Below are 18,836 nucleotides of genomic sequence, written 5' to 3' on the forward strand. Positions count from 1 at the left end.
CTAACGACAGGAAGCTGCCCACAGGACATTGCCTACAGGACACTTCCGAACGGACACTGCTCACAGGACACTGCAGACAGGACGCTGCCCACAGGATGCTGCCCTCAAGATGCTACTGACAGGACATCGCCTACAGGACACTGACCACTGATAGGACTCAGTGCTCCTTAATGCTCAGTAGAGCTTAAAAATCCAATAATAGTTATAGAAATGAGGAGGTAATCATGAGATTATACTCGATCAGTGAGTATAAATACAGTATGTAGATTAATACATCAGGACAACTCAGTATTACACTTTCAAATATAAAAGATACAGTATTACATTATTGTTTACATTTCATACAAACACTGTTACAATATTTTCACCCGTTTGTCTCTTTATTCTTATTATTATTGAATCATAAACACTGATCTTAACTGAGGAGAGTGAGATTCTGCAGTTCTTTAAATGTTGTTCTGGGTTGTTTTGGGATCTCCTGGATGAGTTCTTCATGCCCTTTTGGAGTAATTTTGTTCGGTCGGCCGGTCACTCCTGGGAAGGTTCACCAGTGTTCCATGTTTTTTCTCCATTAGTGAATAATAATAGTGAATCACTGTGGTTCTCTGGAGTCTCAAAGCTTTAGAAATGACTTTATAACCTTTTCCAGACTGATAGATGATCAATGAGTTTACAGTTTCCTCCTCTGTTGTTGAGTTTCTTCAGATAGGGGTTTAATAATAATAATGCTTTTGAGATATTTTATCTGCTTCATGTTAATGCATTTTTATATTTACTCAGGTTATATATATATATATATGTATATATATTGGGGTGTGATTTAAAGTTGCGCCTCTAGAGGGCGCAGTGTTCAGTGCTTTGGTGAAGGTTAAAGCTATTTGTCGATCTCCAGTTGAGAGGACAAATGAGGATGAGCTTCCAGGAGTAGAGGCCACTGGACACACACACACACACAACACACACACACAAACACACACACACACACACACACACACACTGCAAGTCTATTGTCAGTCATGAAAACCTCTGTATCTCAGCAGTTACAGTGTCTACCTGTAATTAACTCTATATAACATTAGAATACTAAACTAAAATAAACATAAAGAATGAAGAATAAAGTTAGTGATCAGTGAGAGTGTCTTTATTAATTTTATATAACATTAGAACACTAAACCCAAATAAACATTAATAAAGAATAAAGTCAGTGATCAGTGAGAGTATCTACCTGTAAAACTAACTCTATATAACATTAGAATACTAAACCCAAATAAACATTAATAAAGAATAAAGTCAGTGATCAGTGAGAGCGTCTACCTGTAATTAACTCTATATAACATTAGAATACTAAACCCAAATAAACATTAATAAAGAATAAAGTCAGTGATCAGTGAGAGTGTCTATCTGTAAAACTAACTCTATATAACATTAGAATACTAAACCCAAATAAACATTAATAAAGAATACTAAAGTCAGTGTTCAGTGAGAGTATCTACCTGTAAAACTAACTCTATATAACATTAAAATACTAAACCCAAATAAACATTAATAAAGAATAAAGTCAGTGATCAGTGAGAGTGTCTACCTGTAAAACTAACTCTATATAACATTAGAATACTAAACCCAAATACACATTAATAAAGAATACTAAAGTCAGTGTTCAGTGAGAGTGTCTACCTGTAAAACTAACTCTATATAACATTAGAATACTAAACCCAAATAAACATTAATAAAGAATAAAGTCAGTGATCAGTGAGAGTGTCTACCTGTAATAAACTCTATATAACATTAGAATACTAAACCAAAATAAACATTAATAAAGAACAAAGTCAGTGATCAGTGAGAGTGTCTACCTGTAAAACTAACTCTATATAACATTAGAACACTAAACCCAAATAAACATTAATAAAGAATAAAGTCGGTGATCAGTGAGAGTGTCTACATGTAAAACTAACTCTATATAACATTAGAATACTAAACCCAAATAAACATTAATAAAGAATAAAGTCGGTGATCAGTGAGAGTGTCTACATGTAAAACTAACTCTATATAACATTAGAATACTAAACCCAAATACACATTAATAAAGAATAAAGTCGGTGATCAGTGAGAGTGTCTACATGTAAAACTAACTCTATATAACATTAGAATACTAAATCCAAATAAACATTAATAAAGAATAAAGTCAGTGATCAGTGAGAGTGTGTACCTGTAATTAACTCTATATAACATTAGAATACTAAACCCAAATAAACATTAATAAATAACAAAGTCAGTGATCAGTGAGAGTGTCTACCTGTAAAACTAACTCTATATAACATTAGAACACTAAACCCAAATAAACATTAATAAATAACAAAGTCAGTGATCAGTGAGAGTGTCTACCTGTAAAACTAACTCTATATAACATTAGAACACTAAACCCAAATAAACATTAATAAAGAATAAAGTCGGTGATCAGTGAGAGTGTCTACATGTAAAACTAACTCTATATAACATTAGAACACTAAACCTAAATAAACATTAATAAAGAATGAAGTCAGTAATCAGTGAGAGTGTCTACCTGTAATAAATTCTATATAACATTAGAATAAGACAGGGATTGGTTGTGTAGTTAATGTTTTTTAATGCTTTTTAACATTTTAATTCAGTGCAATTTTACGTGTCTCTCTCTCTCTCTCTCTCTCTCTCTCTCTCTCTTTCTCTCCCTCTCTCTCTCTCTCTCTCTCTCTCTCTCTCCTGATTAAAAGCTCACAAAGACTCGTTTCATTCAATCAGTCGAGGACGTCCCTCCCTCACTGTCCCCCGGAGACGCTAATGGCTTTAATCGATGTGGACAAAATATGGTAAACGCAGTGAAATTAAATCTTTATCATTATAACAGAATCACTCAGCCGCGCTGTGATTACTGCTGCACTGTAAAAAGGACTGAGGGCTGCGTGGGCAAGCGAGAGACGAAACACACTCTTTCTCTCTCTTTCTCTCTTTTTCTCTCTCTTTCTCACTCGTTTACTCTTATCACCTCATTTATTCCTCAATTTCCTCAAGTTTTCTTTCTCTTTTCCTCATAGGTCTTATTTTTTTAGTTCGTGTCTCTGCTCTTATTCTCCTTTTGTCTCTTTCTCTTTTCCCTTTCTCTTCTCTTTTGTCTCGTTCTATCTCTTCCTGTCTCCTTTTAATTAACTATTCACTATTTATTTCTCTCATTCTTTCTCTCTCTTCTTTAGTTGTCGATCCCTCTGTCCTCTATCTCTCTTCCCTCTTCGTTTTGTCTCAATCCGTTTTTTCCATGTCTCGTTCTCCTCTCTCTGTCATTGACCCTTTTTTTCTATCTTCTCTGTTCCTCTCTCTTGTTTCATTGATTCCACTCATTTATATCTTTCCCATTGCACTCTCTCTGTCGCTGGCTCTCTTTAACTTCCTTTCATTTTCTCTCTTCCAAAATGTGTCTCTTTTCCATCTCTATCGCTCTTCCCTTTCTCTCAAGCCCTATCAGTTGTCTTTCTATTTCTGTCAGCATCTTTTTTCTCATCCATTTTTATTCCTTTCCTGTTTCTGTCTCTTCCCTTCCTTTCTCTCTGTCCTCCAATCCTTCCTTTCTATGTCCCTCGCTTTTTCCTCTCTATACCTGTCCCACTATCTTTTCTGACTTTCAGCCCCAAACTCTTTCCTCTCTCTTTCTATCCCCTTTTCTCTCTCTCTCTCTACCTCTCTTTTGTGTCGCTTTCTTTTTTTTACTTTTAATTCTCGCTCTGTCCTTTTCTTTCTCTGTCCCTGTCTCTTTCCGTTGACTTCTTCCCTTTCTATCTTTCCCATTGCACTCTCTCTCTCTCTTTCCTCTCTCTTTCTCTGTCATTGTCTCTTTTTTCTCTGTACTTCTCTCTTTCCATTGACTCCACCCCTTTCAATCTTTCCCATTGCATTCTCTCTGTCCCTCACTTCCTTTCATTCTCTCTTCCAGAATTTCTCTCTTCCATTCTTTATCCATCCCTCACTTTCTCACTTTTATCTGTCTGTCTCTCATTCCTGTTTCTTTATCCTTGTCTTTTCCTCTTTTTCTGTCCCCATCTCTCTCTCTCTCTCTCTCTCTCTCTCTCTCTTTCTCTGACCCTCTTTTCAAGGTCTCTTTCGTCTTATGTGTCCCTGTCTGTTTTCACTCTGTTCTCCTCTTTTTCCTCCACCCCTTTCTATCTTTCCTATTGCAGTCTCTTTGTCCTTTCCCCTCTCTCTCACTCTCTTACTTTCTTTCTCTTCTTTCTCCTTTCTGTTTGTTAATTCATCCCTCACTTTCTCACCTTTATCTCTATTTGTCTCTCATTTCACCTTTTTCCTCTTTCTCTGTCCCCATCTTTCTGTCTCTCCTTATCTCTCACTTCCTCTTTCATTCACTCTCTTTTTTCTTTCTTTATCCATTGCTTGCTTTCTTTTTTCACCTTTGTCTTTGTCTCTTTCTGTATGTCTCTCTTTTTTGTCTTTCTATCTCTTTTTTGTCACTTTCTCTTTGTCCCCCATTACTCTCTCTGTATATCCCTTTCTTTCATCTTGTTCTGCCTGATCTCTCTCTCTTTTCTTTTTCTGTATACGTCCCTCACTTTTTTCAATTGTATCTTTCCATCTGTCTCTCATTCCTCTCTCTCTATCCCACATCTCTCTTTTTCTTTCTCACTCTCTTTGCCTCTCTCCTCTTGTTCTCTCCTTCTCTCTTTCACTTCCTTTCATTCTCTCTTTTCCCCATCTCTCTCTTTTCTTTTTGTCTCTCATTGTTGTTTTTCTCTGCCCGTCTTTTCCCCTCTTTCTGTCCCCATCTCTCTTTCTCTCTCTGTCCCTCCTTGTCCCCCTTTCCTCTCACGATGTCTCTTTTGTCTTTCGTGTCCCTGTCTTCTTTCACTCTGTCTCTCTCTCTCACTTTCTTTCTTTCTTTCTTTCTCTTCCTAATCTCTCTCTTTTCTTTCTTTACCCATCCCTCACTTTCTTATCCTCTATTTGTCTCTTATTTCTTTTTCTTTACCCCTGTCTTTTTCCTCTTTCTCAGTCCCCATCCTTGCCCATCCCTCACTTTCTCTTTTCACCTTTATCTTTTACCTTTGTCTCTTTCTCTATCCCTCTCTTTTTTGTCTCTCTTTCTGCTCCTATCTTTCATCTCATTCTGCCCTGTCTCTCTTTCTCTCTTTTCTTTTCCTGAATACATCACTCACTTTTTTGTCTCTCGTTCCTCTTTCTCTGTTCCACTGCTCTCTCTTTTTCTCTCTCACTCTCTCGGCCTCTCTCCTTTTCTTCTCTTTTCTTTTTTACCCATACTTTACTTTCTAACCTTTATCTCTATATTTGTCTCTCATTCCACTTTCTCTACCCCCTGTCTTTTTCCTCTTTCTCTCTCCCCATATTTCTTTCTCACTCTTTTCTCTTTGCTTATCCATCCCTCACTTTCTCCTTTCACCTTTATCTTAGTGTCTCTTTGACCATTTTGTCTGTCTCTATGTCTTCTTTTTTTCAATTGTATCTCTCTATCTGTCTCTCGTTCCTCTTTCTGTTCTACAGCTCTCTCTTTTTCTCTCTCAGTCTTTCGCTCTCTCTCCTCTTGTTCTCTCTCTCTCTGTGTAACAGCCTCTTGTCTGTGTGTGTGTGTGTGTGTAGTGTGTGTGTGTGTGTGTGTGTGTGTAGTGTGTAGTGTGTGTGTGTGTGTAGTGTGTGTGTGTGTGTGTGTGTGTGTGTGTGTGTGTGTGTGGAGGGTTTAATTGCTCCTAATTGGAGCTGTAAAGACCGGCTGTTATCAGGACGCTCGGAAGTTCAGAGCAAATTGCTCCCTTTATGCCAGTCGAGTGGTGATTCCTGCCGAGTGATGGACGCAGGGACACACGGACGGGGGGACGGATGGACGGACGGACGGGGGGACGGAGGCCTGGTTCTCTGGTCATTTTCAGAAAATAAAACAAATGACTGCAGGCCGTCCCCGCAGCCCATTACCTGCTGAAGGCTGGGTTCTGGACTGAAGAGCCATTAGTGCCTCGCTGCGGTTCTGGACTGAAAGGCTGAGCAGGGCTGTAATTGTCACGCTTGTAAAGGAGCAGCGATGCCGCCGCTCATCCATTTTAACAGCATTTCCAGCCCAACAGCTGCCAGTCAATGGGGAGGTGTGTTTATAAGCCACATACTGTACAGTAACACACACACACTTATACACACACACTCACACACAACCTGTGATTGGGTCTGGTTGCATCTCCCACCATACTGTGTGTGTCCATTAGCTTTCAGTCACTAAAGCCTATTACAACAAGCACCAGCACTACACACCTATCCTCTCCCCACTTCCCTCAGATAAAGACCGGCTTTACGGAACAATTCCGTTTTTTCTCATACCTTCAGTTCTTTACCTCGCTTATATCCTCCAGTGTGGTTTATCTGGTTTACAATATCATAACATGCTCTTAATGACGTGGTCCATATTAATAAGACCCAAATATGATTTCCGTAATTCCGCGGATAATGGGTTAGTTAAGTGAAAGTTGGTTTAGTTTCAGGTTGGGATTAGTTAAAGCTGAGTTTAATAAAGGTTGGGTTTAATAAAGGTTCAGTTTAGTAAAGGTAAGTTAAGTGAAAGTTGGTTTAGTTTCAGGCTGGGATTAGTTAAAGCTGAGTTTAATAAAGGTTGAGTTTGGTAAAGGTTAGTTAAGTGAAAGTTGGTTTAGTTTCAGGTTGGGATTAGTTAAAGCTGAGTTTAATAAAGGTTGGGTTTGGTAAAGGTTAGTTAAGTGAATGTTGGTGTAGTTTCAGGCTGGGATTAGTTAAAGCTGAGTTTAATAAAGGTTGAGTTTATTAAAGGTTAGTTAAGTGAAAGTTGGTTTAGTTTCAGGCTGGGATTAGTTAAAGCTGAGTTTAATAAAGGTTGAATTTGGTAATGGTTAGTTAAGTGAAAGTTGGTTTAGTTTCAGGCTGGGATTAGTTAAAGCTGAGTTTAATAAAGGTTGAGTTTATTAAAGGTTAGTTAAGTGAAAGTTGGTTTAGTTTCAGGCTGGGATTAGTTAAAGCTGAGTTTAATAAAGGTTGAGTTTGGTAATGGTTAGTTAAGTGAATGTTGGTGTAGTTTCAGGCTGGGATTAGTTAAAGCTGAGTTTAATAAAGGTTGGGTTTGGTAAAGGTTAGTTAAGTGAATGTTGGTGTAGTTTCAGGCTGGGATTAGTTAAAGCTGAGTTTAATAAAGGTTGAGTTTATTAAAGGTTAGTTAAGTGAAAGTTGGTTTAGTTTCAGGCTGGGATTAGTTAAAGCTGAGTTTAATAAAGGTTGAGTTTATTAAAGGTTAGTTAAGTGAAAGTTGGTTTAGTTTCAGGCTGGGATTAGTTAAAGCTGAGTTTAATAAAGGTTGAGTTTGGTAATGGTTAGTTAAGTGAATGTTGGTGAAGTTTCAGGCTGGGATTAGTTAAAGCTGAGTTTAATAAAGGTTGGGTTTGGTAAAGGTTAGTTAAGTGAATGTTGGTGTAGTTTCAGGCTGGGATTAGTTAAAGCTGAGTTTAATAAATGTTGAGTTTGGTAAAGGTAAGTTAAGTGAAAGTTGGTTTAGTTTCAGGCTGGGATTAGTTAAAGCTGAGTTTGATAAAGGTTGAGTTTGGTAATGGTTAGTTAAGTGAAAGTTGGTTTAGTTTCAGGTTGGGATTAGTTAAAGCTGAGTTTAATAAAGGTTGAGTTTATTAAAGGTTAGTTAAGTGAAAGTTGGTTTAGTTTCAGGCTGGGATTAGTTAAAGCTGAGTTTAATAAAGGTTGAGTTTGGTAATGGTTAGTTAAGTGAATGTTGGTGTAGTTTCAGGCTGGGATTAGTTAAAGCTGAGTTTAATAAAGGTTGGGTTTGGTAAAGGTTAGTTAAGTGAATGTTGGTGTAGTTTCAGGCTGGGATTAGTTAAAGCTGAGTTTAATAAATGTTGAGTTTGGTAAAGGTAAGTTAAGTGAAAGTTGGTTTAGTTTCAGGCTGGGATTAGTTAAAGCTGAGTTTGATAAAGGTTGAGTTTGGTAATGGTTAGTTAAGTGAAAGTTGGTTTAGTTTCAGGCTGGGATTAGTTAAAGCTGAGTTTAATAAAGGTTGAGTTTATTAAAGGTTAGTTAAGTGAAAGTTGGTTTAGTTTCAGGCTGGGATTAGTTAAAGCTGAGTTTAATAAAGGTTGAGTTTGGTAATGGTTAGTTAAGTGAATGTTGGTGTAGTTTCAGGCTGGGATTAGTTAAAGCTGAGTTTAATAAAGGTTGGGTTTGGTAAAGGTTAGTTAAGTGAATGTTGGTGTAGTTTCAGGCTGGGATTAGTTAAAGCTGAGTTTAATAAAGGTTGAGTTTATTAAAGGTTAGTTAAGTGAAAGTTGGTTTAGTTTCAGGCTGGGATTAGTTAAAGCTGAGTTTAATAAAGGTTGAATTTGGTAATGGTTAGTTAAGTGAAAGTTGGTTTAGTTTCAGGCTGGGATTAGTTAAAGCTGAGTTTAATAAAGGTTGAGTTTATTAAAGGTTAGTTAAGTGAAAGTTGGTTTAGTTTCAGGCTGGGATTAGTTGAAGCTCAGTTTAATAAAGGTTGAGTTTGGTAATGGTTAGTTAAGTGAATGTTGGTGTAGTTTCAGGCTGGGATTAGTTAAAGCTGAGTTTAATAAAGGTTGGGTTTGGTAAAGGTTAGTTAAGTGAATGTTGGTGTAGTTTCAGGCTGGGATTAGTTAAAGCTGAGTTTAATAAAGGTTGGGTTTAATAAAGGTTCAGTTTAGTAAAGGTAAGTTAAGTGAAAGTTGGTTTAGTTTCAGGCTGGGATTAGTTAAAGCTGAGTTTAATAAAGGTTGAGTTTGGTAAAGGTTAGTTAAGTGAAAGTTGGTTTAGTTTCAGGCTGGGATTAGTTAAAGCTGAGTTTAATAAAGGTTGAGTTTGGTAAAGGTTAGTTAAGTGAAAGTTGGTTTAGTTTCAGGCTGGGATTAGTTAAAGCTGAGTTTAATAAAGGTTGAGTTTGGTAAAGGTTAGTTAAGTGAAAGTTGGTTTAGTTTCAGGCTGGGATTAGTTAAAGCTGAGTTTAATAAAGGTTGAGTTTGGTAATGGTTAGTTAAGTGAATGTTGGTGTAGTTTCAGGCTGGGATTAGTTAAAGCTGAGTTTAATAAAGGTTGGGTTTGGTAAAGGTTAGTTAAGTGAATGTTGGTGTAGTTTCAGGCTGGGATTAGTTAAAGCTGAGTTTAATAAAGGTTGAGTTTATTAAAGGTTAGTTAAGTGAAAGTTGGTTTAGTTTCAGGCTGGGATTAGTTAAAGCTGAGTTTAATAAAGGTTGAATTTGGTAATGGTTAGTTAAGTGAAAGTTGGTTTAGTTTCAGGCTGGGATTAGTTAAAGCTGAGTTTAATAAAGGTTGAGTTTATTAAAGGTTAGTTAAGTGAAAGTTGGTTTAGTTTCAGGCTGGGATTAGTTAAAGCTGAGTTTAATAAAGGTTGAGTTTGGTAATGGTTAGTTAAGTGAATGTTGGTGTAGTTTCAGGCTGGGATTAGTTAAAGCTGAGTTTAATAAAGGTTGGGTTTGGTTAAGGTTAGTTAAGTGAATGTTGGTGTAGTTTCAGGCTGGGATTAGTTAAAGCTGAGTTTAATAAAGGTTGAGTTTATTAAAGGTTAGTTAAGTGAAAGTTGGTTTAGTTTCAGGCTGGGATTAGTTAAAGCTGAGTTTAATAAAGGTTGAGTTTGGTAATGGTTAGTTAAGTGAAAGTTGGTTTAGTTTCAGGCTGGGATTAGTTAAAGCTGAGTTTAATAAAGGTTGAGTTTATTAAAGGTTAGTTAAGTGAAAGTTGGTTTAGTTTCAGGCTGGGATTAGTTAAAGCTGAGTTTAATAAAGGTTGAGTTTGGTAATGGTTAGTTAAGTGAATGTTGGTGTAGTTTCAGGCTGGGATTAGTTAAAGCTGAGTTTAATAAAGGTTGAGTTTATTAAAGGTTAGTTAAGTGAAAGTTGGTTTAGTTTCAGGCTGGGATTAGTTAAAGCTGAGTTTAATAAAGGTTGAGTTTGGTAATGGTTAGTTAAGTGAAAGTTGGTTTAGTTTCAGGCTGGGATTAGTTAAAGCTGAGTTTAATAAAGGTTGAGTTTATTAAAGGTTAGTTAAGTGAAAGTTGGTTTAGTTTCAGGCTGGGATTAGTTAAAGCTGAGTTTAATAAAGGTTGAGTTTGGTAATGGTTAGTTAAGTGAAAGTTGGTTTAGTTTCAGGCTGGGATTAGTTAAAGCTGTGTTTAATAAAGGTTGGGTTTGGTAAAGGTTAGTTAAGTGAATGTTGGTGTAGTTTCAGGCTGGGATTAGTTAAAGCTGAGTTTAATAAAGGTTGAGTTTGGTAATGGTTAGTTAAGTGAATGTTGGTGTAGTTTCAGGCTGGGATTAGTTAAAGCTGAGTTTAATAAAGGTTGGGTTTGGTAAAGGTTAGTTAAGTGAATGTTGGTGTAGTTTCAGGCTGGGATTAGTTAAAGCTGAGTTTAATAAAGGTTGAGTTCGGTAAAGGTTAGTTAAGTGAATGTTGGTTTAGTTTCAGGCTGGGATTAGTTAAAGCTGAGTTTAATAAAGGTTGGGTTTGGTAAAGGTTAGTTAAGTGAATGTTGGTGTAGTTTCAGGCTGGGATTAGTTAAAGCTGAGTTTAATAAAGGTTGAGTTTATTAAAGGTTAGTTAAGTGAAAGTTGGTTTAGTTTCAGGCTGGGATTAGTTAAAGCTGAGTTTAATAAAGGTTGGGTTTGGTAAAGGTTAGTTAAGTGAAAGTTGGTTTAGTTTCAGGCTGGGATTAGTTAAAGCTGAGTTTAATAAAGGTTGAGTTTGGTAAAGGTTAGTTAAGTGAATGTTGGTGTAGTTTCAGGCTGGGATTAGTTAAAGCTGAGTTTAATAAAGGTTGAGTTCGGTAAAGGTTAGTTAAGTGAATGTTGGTTTAGTTTCAGGCTGGGATTAGTTAAAGCTGAGTTTAGTAAAAGTTGAGTTTGGTAAAGGTTAGTTAAGTGAATGTTGGTGTAGTTTCAGGCTGGGATTAGTTAAAGCTGAGTTTAATAAAGGTTGAGTTTATTAAAGGTTAGTTAAGTGAAAGTTGGTTTAGTTTCAGGCTGGGATTAGTTAAAGCTGAGTTTAATAAAGGTTGAGTTTGGTAATGGTTAGTTAAGTGAATGTTGGTTTAGTTTCAGGCTGGGATTAGTTAAAGCTGAGTTTAGTAAAAGTTGATTTCGGTAAAGGTTAGTTAAGTGAAAGTTTGTTTAGTTTCAGGCTGGGATTAGTTAAAGCTGAGTTTAATAAAGGTTGAGTTTGGTAATGGTTAGTTAAGTGAATGTTGGTGTAGTTTCAGGCTGGGATTAGTTAAAGCTGAGTTTAATAAAGGTTGGGTTTGGTAAAGGTTAGTTAAGTGAATGTTGGTGTAGTTTCAGGCTGGGATTAGTTAAAGCTGAGTTTAATAAAGGTTGAGTTTGGTAATGATTAGTTAAGTGAAAGTTGGTGTAGTTTCAGGCTGGGATTAGTTAAAGCTGAGTTTAATAAAGGTTGGGTTTGGTAAAGGTTAGTTAAGTGAATGTTGGTGTAGTTTCAGGCTGGGATTAGTTAAAGCTGAGTTTAATAAATGTTGAGTTTGGTAAAGGTAAGTTAAGTGAAAGTTGGTTTAGTTTCAGGCTGGGATTAGTTAAAGCTGAGTTTGATAAAGGTTGAGTTTGGTAATGGTTAGTTAAGTGAAAGTTGGTTTAGTTTCAGGTTGGGATTAGTTAAAGCTGAGTTTAATAAAGGTTGAGTTTATTAAAGGTTAGTTAAGTGAAAGTTGGTTTAGTTTCAGGCTGGGATTAGTTAAAGCTGAGTTTAATAAAGGTTGAGTTTGGTAATGGTTAGTTAAGTGAATGTTGGTGTAGTTTCAGGCTGGGATTAGTTAAAGCTGAGTTTAATAAAGGTTGAGTTTGGTAATGGTTAGTTAAGTGAAAGTTGGTTTAGTTTCAGGCTGGGATTAGTTAAAGCTGAGTTTAATAAAGGTTGAGTTTATTAAAGGTTAGTTAAGTGAAAGTTGGTTTAGTTTCAGGCTGGGATTAGTTAAAGCTGAGTTTAATAAAGGTTGAGTTTGGTAATGGTTAGTTAAGTGAATGTTGGTGTAGTTTCAGGCTGGGATTAGTTAAAGCTGTGTTTAATAAAGGTTGGGTTTGGTAAAGGTTAGTTAAGTGAATGTTGGTGTAGTTTCAGGCTGGGATTAGTTAAAGCTGAGTTTAATAAAGGTTGAGTTTGGTAATGGTTAGTTAAGTGAATGTTGGTGTAGTTTCAGGCTGGGATTAGTTAAAGCTGAGTTTAATAAAGGTTGGGTTTGGTAAAGGTTAGTTAAGTGAATGTTGGTGTAGTTTCAGGCTGGGATTAGTTAAAGCTGAGTTTAATAAAGGTTGAGTTTATTAAAGGTTAGTTAAGTGAAAGTTGGTTTAGTTTCAGGCTGGGATTAGTTAAAGCTGAGTTTAATAAAGGTTGAGTTTGGTAAAGGTTAGTTAAGTGAAAGTTGGTTTAGTTTCAGGCTGGGATTAGTTAAAGCTGAGTTTAATAAAGGTTGAGTTTGGTAAAGGTTAGTTAAGTGAATGTTGGTGTAGTTTCAGGCTGGGATTAGTTAAAGCTGAGTTTAATAAAGGTTGAGTTCGGTAAAGGTTAGTTAAGTGAATGTTGGTTTAGTTTCAGGCTGGGATTAGTTAAAGCTGAGTTTAATAAAGGTTGGGTTTGGTAAAGGTTAGTTAAGTGAATGTTGGTGTAGTTTCAGGCTGGGATTAGTTAAAGCTGAGTTTAGTAAAAGTTGAGTTCGGTAAAGGTTAGTTAAGTGAAAGTTGGTTTAGTTTCAGGCTGGGATTAGTTAAAGCTGAGTTTAATAAAGGTTGAGTTTGGTAATGGTTAGTTAAGTGAATGTTGGTGTAGTTTCAGGCTGGGATTAGTTAAAGCTGAGTTTAATAAAGGTTGGGTTTGGTAAAGGTTAGTTAAGTGAATGTTGGTGTAGTTTCAGGCTGGGATTAGTTAAAGCTGAGTTTAATAAAGGTTGAGTTTATTAAAGGTTAGTTAAGTGAAAGTTGGTTTAGTTTCAGGCTGGGATTAGTTAAAGCTGAGTTTAATAAAGGTTGAGTTTGGTAATGATTAGTTAAGTGAAAGTTGGTTTAGTTTCAGGCTGGGATTAGTTAAAGCTGAGTTTAATAAAGGTTGAGTTTATTAAAGGTTAGTTAAGTGAAAGTTGGTTTAGTTTCAGGCTGGGATTAGTTAAAGCTGAGTTTAATAAAGGTTGAGTTTGGTAAAGGTTAGTTAAGTGAAAGTTGGTTTAGTTTCAGGCTGGGATTAGTTAAAGCTGAGTTTAATAAAGGTTGAGTTTGGTAAAGGTTAGTTAAATGAAAGTTGGTTAAGTTTCAGGCTGGGATTAGTTAAAGCTGAGTTTAATAAAGGTTGAGTTTGGTAAAGGTTAGTTAAGTGAAAGTTGGTTTAGTTTCAGGCTGGGATTAGTTAAAGCTGAGTTTAATAAAGGTTGAGTTTATTAAAGGTTAGTTAAGTTAAAGTTGGTTTAGTTTCAGGCTGGGATTAGTTAAAGCTGAGTTTAATATAGGTTGAGTTTGGTAAAGGTTAGTTAAGTGAAAGTTGGTTTAGTTTCAGGCTGGGATTAGTTAAAGCTGAGTTTAATAAAGGTTGAGTTTATTAAAGGTTAGTTAAGTTAAAGTTGGTTTAGTTTCAAGCTGGGATTAGTTAAAGCTGAGTTTAATAAAGGTGGAGTTTGGTAAAGGTTAGTTAAGTGAATGTTGGTGTAGTTTCAGGCTGGGATTAGTTAAAGCTGAGTTTAATAAAGGTTGAGTTTATTAAAGGTTAGTTAAGTGAAAGTTGGTTTAGTTTCAGGCTGGGATTAGTTAAAGCTTGGTTAAATTAAGTTTTTTAGGGAGAAAGGAAAATCCATCAATCTCAAATTCTCCTCACATGTAGTCCCATCTCTCTCTCTCTCTATTTCTCTCTCTTTCTCTCCTCTCTCTCTCTCTCTCTCTCTCTTTGAAGGTCTTGTTTAGAGGCTCTAAAGTGAAAGAAAATGTTTTCCTATTACTTAATTGAAGCTGGGCCGGCCGGCGGGGGCTGCCTTTGTGCTCCTCTCTCCGCCGCTGTCACACACTTTAATGCGAGCCTTTTTCTCCCGCATTCACAACTCCCACAATGACATTCAATACAGCCGAGGCGAGAGCACTGAAAACCTGGTTATTTTTTAGATATTCTGTCCAGGACCCCGGCGAGGGGCCCGCACAGAGGAATTAATCACCGGGGTCTTAACCAAACTCACTAAACCCCTCAAAGCCTGAAGATACAGAACTGAGTTTAAACACACAGCAAATCTACCACTGTTAAATAAACACTCCTAAATTAACACTATTAACTGTGTTGATTTAACACTGGAGAGTGTAGTGTGTACATACCCAGCTAATCTCATTACAACTCAACAAACAAACAACAGTTAACTACCCACAACTTTTAATGACAATTTTTGGATTGTATATTGTGGGATATACCTCTAATATCTAATATCTAAATTGTAAAACTTTACAGCAGTAGAAAACTAAAAAACTATATATCTTTTAGGAAAGGCTTTTACAATAAAAATATTTAATCATTCATTCTGAAGCATTTTTATTGGTCCATTCATTAAAAAAAAATTGTGTGACAAAAACGAGATAAAAATCTAATGAACACAAAAAAGTTACTAATTATTTAAGTAGTGTGCATTGTGGATAAATACCTTGTTTTACTTATATATATACAACTATACAGTAGTATAAAAAATAAAAATTTTAATGGAAGTCAATGTAAAATTTACTATTTTATATTTATATTAACTAGTCCATTCATCATGAAATTATGTATTACTGTATAACTGTCAGATGCACAATAAGACAAAATGTGAAAACAATAAAAATTGAGATGAGATTAAACTGAGTTTTAACTTTTCTAGACTAGCTTTCATTAATATAAAAAATATAGAAAATATAAAAAAATATGGCTTTTATCTGAAAGCAACAACAATTGCACATCAACAGTTGTACAATAATTGTGTTTTTTCCCTTGCATAAATATATGGGTATATACTGTGTTTTTTTCTTTTCTTTATACTGTATGTGAGATACATTTCAAATATTCTGTTTTAAATGTCAACAATTGTAGTACATTTAGGAAAATTATGTTTTTTTTTTCAGGACACTTAAAAATATGTTATATTAAATATTGTAAATATTGTTCAATAATATTAATCAATACACATGTTTAATAAAAACATTACATTTTTAAATATCTTCTATTAATTATTGTTATTCAATAAGTTTCACATTTATATTTACAGTTTTTAAGCATAATTTACAGTTTCATGTACAAAACATTTTCTATTAAAATAGAGTATATAAAAGTAAAAATTATTTATTGTTTTTTCCTTAAAAACACCCACTGAATTCTGAAGCTAATGATTATTAAATAAATAGACTCGAATCTAATTGATAATCTGTTCCTTCTCTAAAAAATGAACACTTTTATATTTGCGGTATATAACCGCATATAAGCAATCGCGATTGGTCCAACCCACTTTATTTAATATATTTGTTTATGTCCTTATCTGTAGTTACTGTTTTCTTCATCATCATAATCATAATTAGATCAGTCACTGGTGGCACATCAATGGCAGCGCATCAGCGATAGCGCTAAATAACCTAATCCGGATCCAATCGCATTCAATCTAAACTCATTTTTTAGCGGTTTTATTGGTGAATAATGGTAATGATGGTGATGATGACTGGGAATGGTGCTGGTCTGGGATTGGACTGGAAAGTGCAGGTGCACGCTCAACTTTTGAGTGATGCGTGTCTCGCGCCCGCCCCCCTCCCTCCGGCTCCTCTCAGACGAGCTCCAAGAGGTCAATGAATCGGATTAAAAGGAGCAATAGTGTCCATGCGAGCAGAGGAGCGCGAGAGGGAGAAATAATCAACTTTAAAACGACACTAAAGAGCAATATAGTGTAGAGAGAGAGGGAGGGGTGAGAGAGGGGTGGGGTAGGGGGGAGTTAAGAGAAGGGGGCAGTGCTGCATCTCGCGGCGTGGGTGGGGCTGACAAGAATAGACTACATTATGCAGTTCATTTAGTTAACAAGTGAAATAATGGGGAAGCGTGCAGTGTGAATGCGCACAAAAAACCCTATTGAGAGAGAGAGAGAGTAAAAGAGAGAGAGAGAGAGTTGGTCACATGGACGAAGTTGCTGTCCAACTATTTAAGCAGCTCCTGGCATCATCATCACTCCCACTCCCGAATTCGTCCAGCATCGTCGCGCGCGCCCATGCACCGGAGTGCTACTGAAATCGATTTGAAGAAGAACTGAAACGCGCTATTTGTTTCTTCAGGCTTGGTCGTGGTTGCCCACCTTTGGTGCCCGTCATCATTATCATCATGCCAAGGTCCTTCCTCGTGGACTCGCTGATCCTCCGGGAGGCCGGAGCCGGAGGCGACAAGGGGCGCGCGAGCAGCCCGCCGCTCTTCCCGTACTCCGTGCACCACCCGTCACATCCCCTGCACGGCCTCTCCGCCGCCAGCTCGTGCCACTCATCCCGCAAGGCGCAGGGAGGTCTGCTGTGCTTCTGCCCGCTGTGCGTAACGGCGCCCGTGACGCCCCAACTGCACCCGTCGCCTCCGGCCGCTTTGCCCCTCCTGAAGGGGGCGCTCCCGGCGGCCCTCAGCTCGCAGTACTGCCACTCGGCGCTCGCGCTGTCCCGCCAGCACGCGCCCACCGCCGGTGTCAACCTGGGGCACGGACCGGGCTTGTACCAGACCTCCTACCCGCTTCCAGACCCGCGACAATTTCACTGCATCTCAATTGGTGAGTTTCAACGCTTTTTGCAATATGTCAGTTAAAACAGTTTAAACGTTGTGTGAACGAAGATCTAGCTAAACGTTTGTGAATGGAAATCCAGATGTTCGCTTAAATATTCACTCTAAAGCTAAGAAAAGTACACTTTGTAAACTTATTAAAGTTTACTCAATTTGATAATTTGAACACAAACAATCCGCACTAATACAATTGATGCAAATTCATTTTATTTAAGCATAAATATTTTGGGGTAATAATTTTGAAGTTAAGATGTAAAATGTAAACTAAGCTCAGTTTGCAGTTTACTTTTTTATTCATTATCTAAATTAGAACTAAACCTATAACAACAATAATCCGAACTAACGATTTTTATTTAGCGGTTCTTTTATTTAATTCAACATTGACAATGCATGATAATTCACTGGTTTTAATTATGCAATCTAATCCTATTAAAGCAAAGTGAAGTAGAACTCTAGTTTGCAACGATAATGTGAACACAACTTAAACCCAAATTAAAGAAACCAAAATTTCTCAGTTTCTCACCATTTTCTCTTTGACGTTTTGCAGACCACAACAGCACCAGCAGCCAACTTCAGAGCAGCAAGCGCATGCGCACGGCCTTCACGAGCACGCAGCTGCTGGAGCTGGAGCGCGAGTTCACCTCCAACATGTACCTGTCCAGGCTGAGGCGCATCGAGATCGCCACCTACCTGAACCTGTCCGAGAAGCAGGTGAAGATCTGGTTCCAGAACCGGCGCGTCAAGCACAAGAAGGAAGGCAAGGGCGGCGGCGCGCACCGCGCGGGTACGCAGCAGCACCAGCACTCGCAGCAGCAACAGGTGCGCGCATGCACGTGCTCTTCGTCCCTGTCATCCGCGCGCTGCTCCGAGGAGGAGGAGGATGCGCCCGGGTCTCCGATGTCCTCGGGGAAGGAGGACGCGGACCTGTCCGTCAGCCCGTGAGCGCGTAAGCGCACGAGAGACTCTGTGAACGAACAATTAAACAAACAAACAAAACTAATAAATAAATCAATCAAAGGGTGTCTGTTCACGAGCTGGACAAATTAATTAAGCCCAAAAAACTGAGGACTGAGGTCGTCTCCTATTGGCTAGATGACAAAGTCCTGTGCACTCACCTGAACTGAACGCGCGCGCGCGGTCACCTGTATGTAAATAGGTAAAGAGGTTTTATATTAAAAGCTGGGGATCCGGTTAATGTTGTAAACTCGTGTACATGTTGTACGATTGTAGTTTTATTCCTCCTTAAAAACACGACCTTCCGAACGTCACCAAATACGAGTTTGGAAATATTTGCAGATATATGCAAATGTTCCAAATCTAGCGTCTATCTATGCTCATATGTTTGTTTTGTAAATATATAGCACTGTTTGTTTGCTGTTGTTGTTGTTGTTGTTGTCAGATGGAGAAACGCGCTCGTGATGAACGCTGCGCTCCAGGCATCACTTCCACAGCACGAGCCCTCCTGTATTGTGTGTTCAATGTAATAAGAATATTTATTTATTTAAAAAAAAACTTATGATTGAAAATAAAGGTTATTTCTTAGTGAAGTTGTTGGTGTCCGTGTGGAGTGTTTGAGAGCGAGCTGATCAAAATCAGCCTGATGTTTTTTAATTATAAAAATATAAGGAAAAAAAGATCAATATAAGAGCGAAAAAAATATTCTTACCTTTCAATGGAAGTAGATGTAAAATTTTATTTTTTTATTCCAAGTAATTATTAAACATTTCTATTTACACTTCTCCATTCATCATACAGTTCTGACGTAAATTAAGGTGCGCGAGTCTGTTTCCAATGGATTTTTGCACATTAAATAAAAATAAAACATCTATTTACCATATTTACAATAAAAAACTGTAACTGTTGTTACAGTTACACATCACAACCGATTAATGTACTGCGGCAAAATCAACACAGATCATACATAAATCAACATATGTAATAGAAATGATTAGCGCTTTCCCTTAGTCTCATACATCCAACACACAAATGAACAGTAATAAATACAAATA

The 18,836-nt window shown here is 37.1% G+C and overlaps 1 protein-coding gene across 1 annotated transcript; it reads left to right on the top strand.

Moving 5' to 3' along the window:
- The first annotated feature begins 16,132 nt into the window (after positions 1 to 16,132).
- On the top strand, positions 16,133 to 18,374 carry gsx1 (GS homeobox 1). Its single transcript, XM_015602078.3, has 2 exons — positions 16,133 to 16,816; positions 17,375 to 18,374. Exons 1-2 carry the CDS (start codon positions 16,390 to 16,392, stop codon positions 17,767 to 17,769), a joined length of 822 nt encoding a protein of 273 aa, XP_015457564.1. The 5' UTR covers positions 16,133 to 16,389; the 3' UTR covers positions 17,770 to 18,374.
- Positions 18,375 to 18,836: the final 462 nt, after the last annotated feature.

Source organism: Astyanax mexicanus, chromosome 1, assembly GCF_023375975.1.
Source record: "Astyanax mexicanus isolate ESR-SI-001 chromosome 1, AstMex3_surface, whole genome shotgun sequence".
NCBI lineage: Eukaryota > Metazoa > Chordata > Actinopteri > Characiformes > Acestrorhamphidae > Astyanax > Astyanax mexicanus.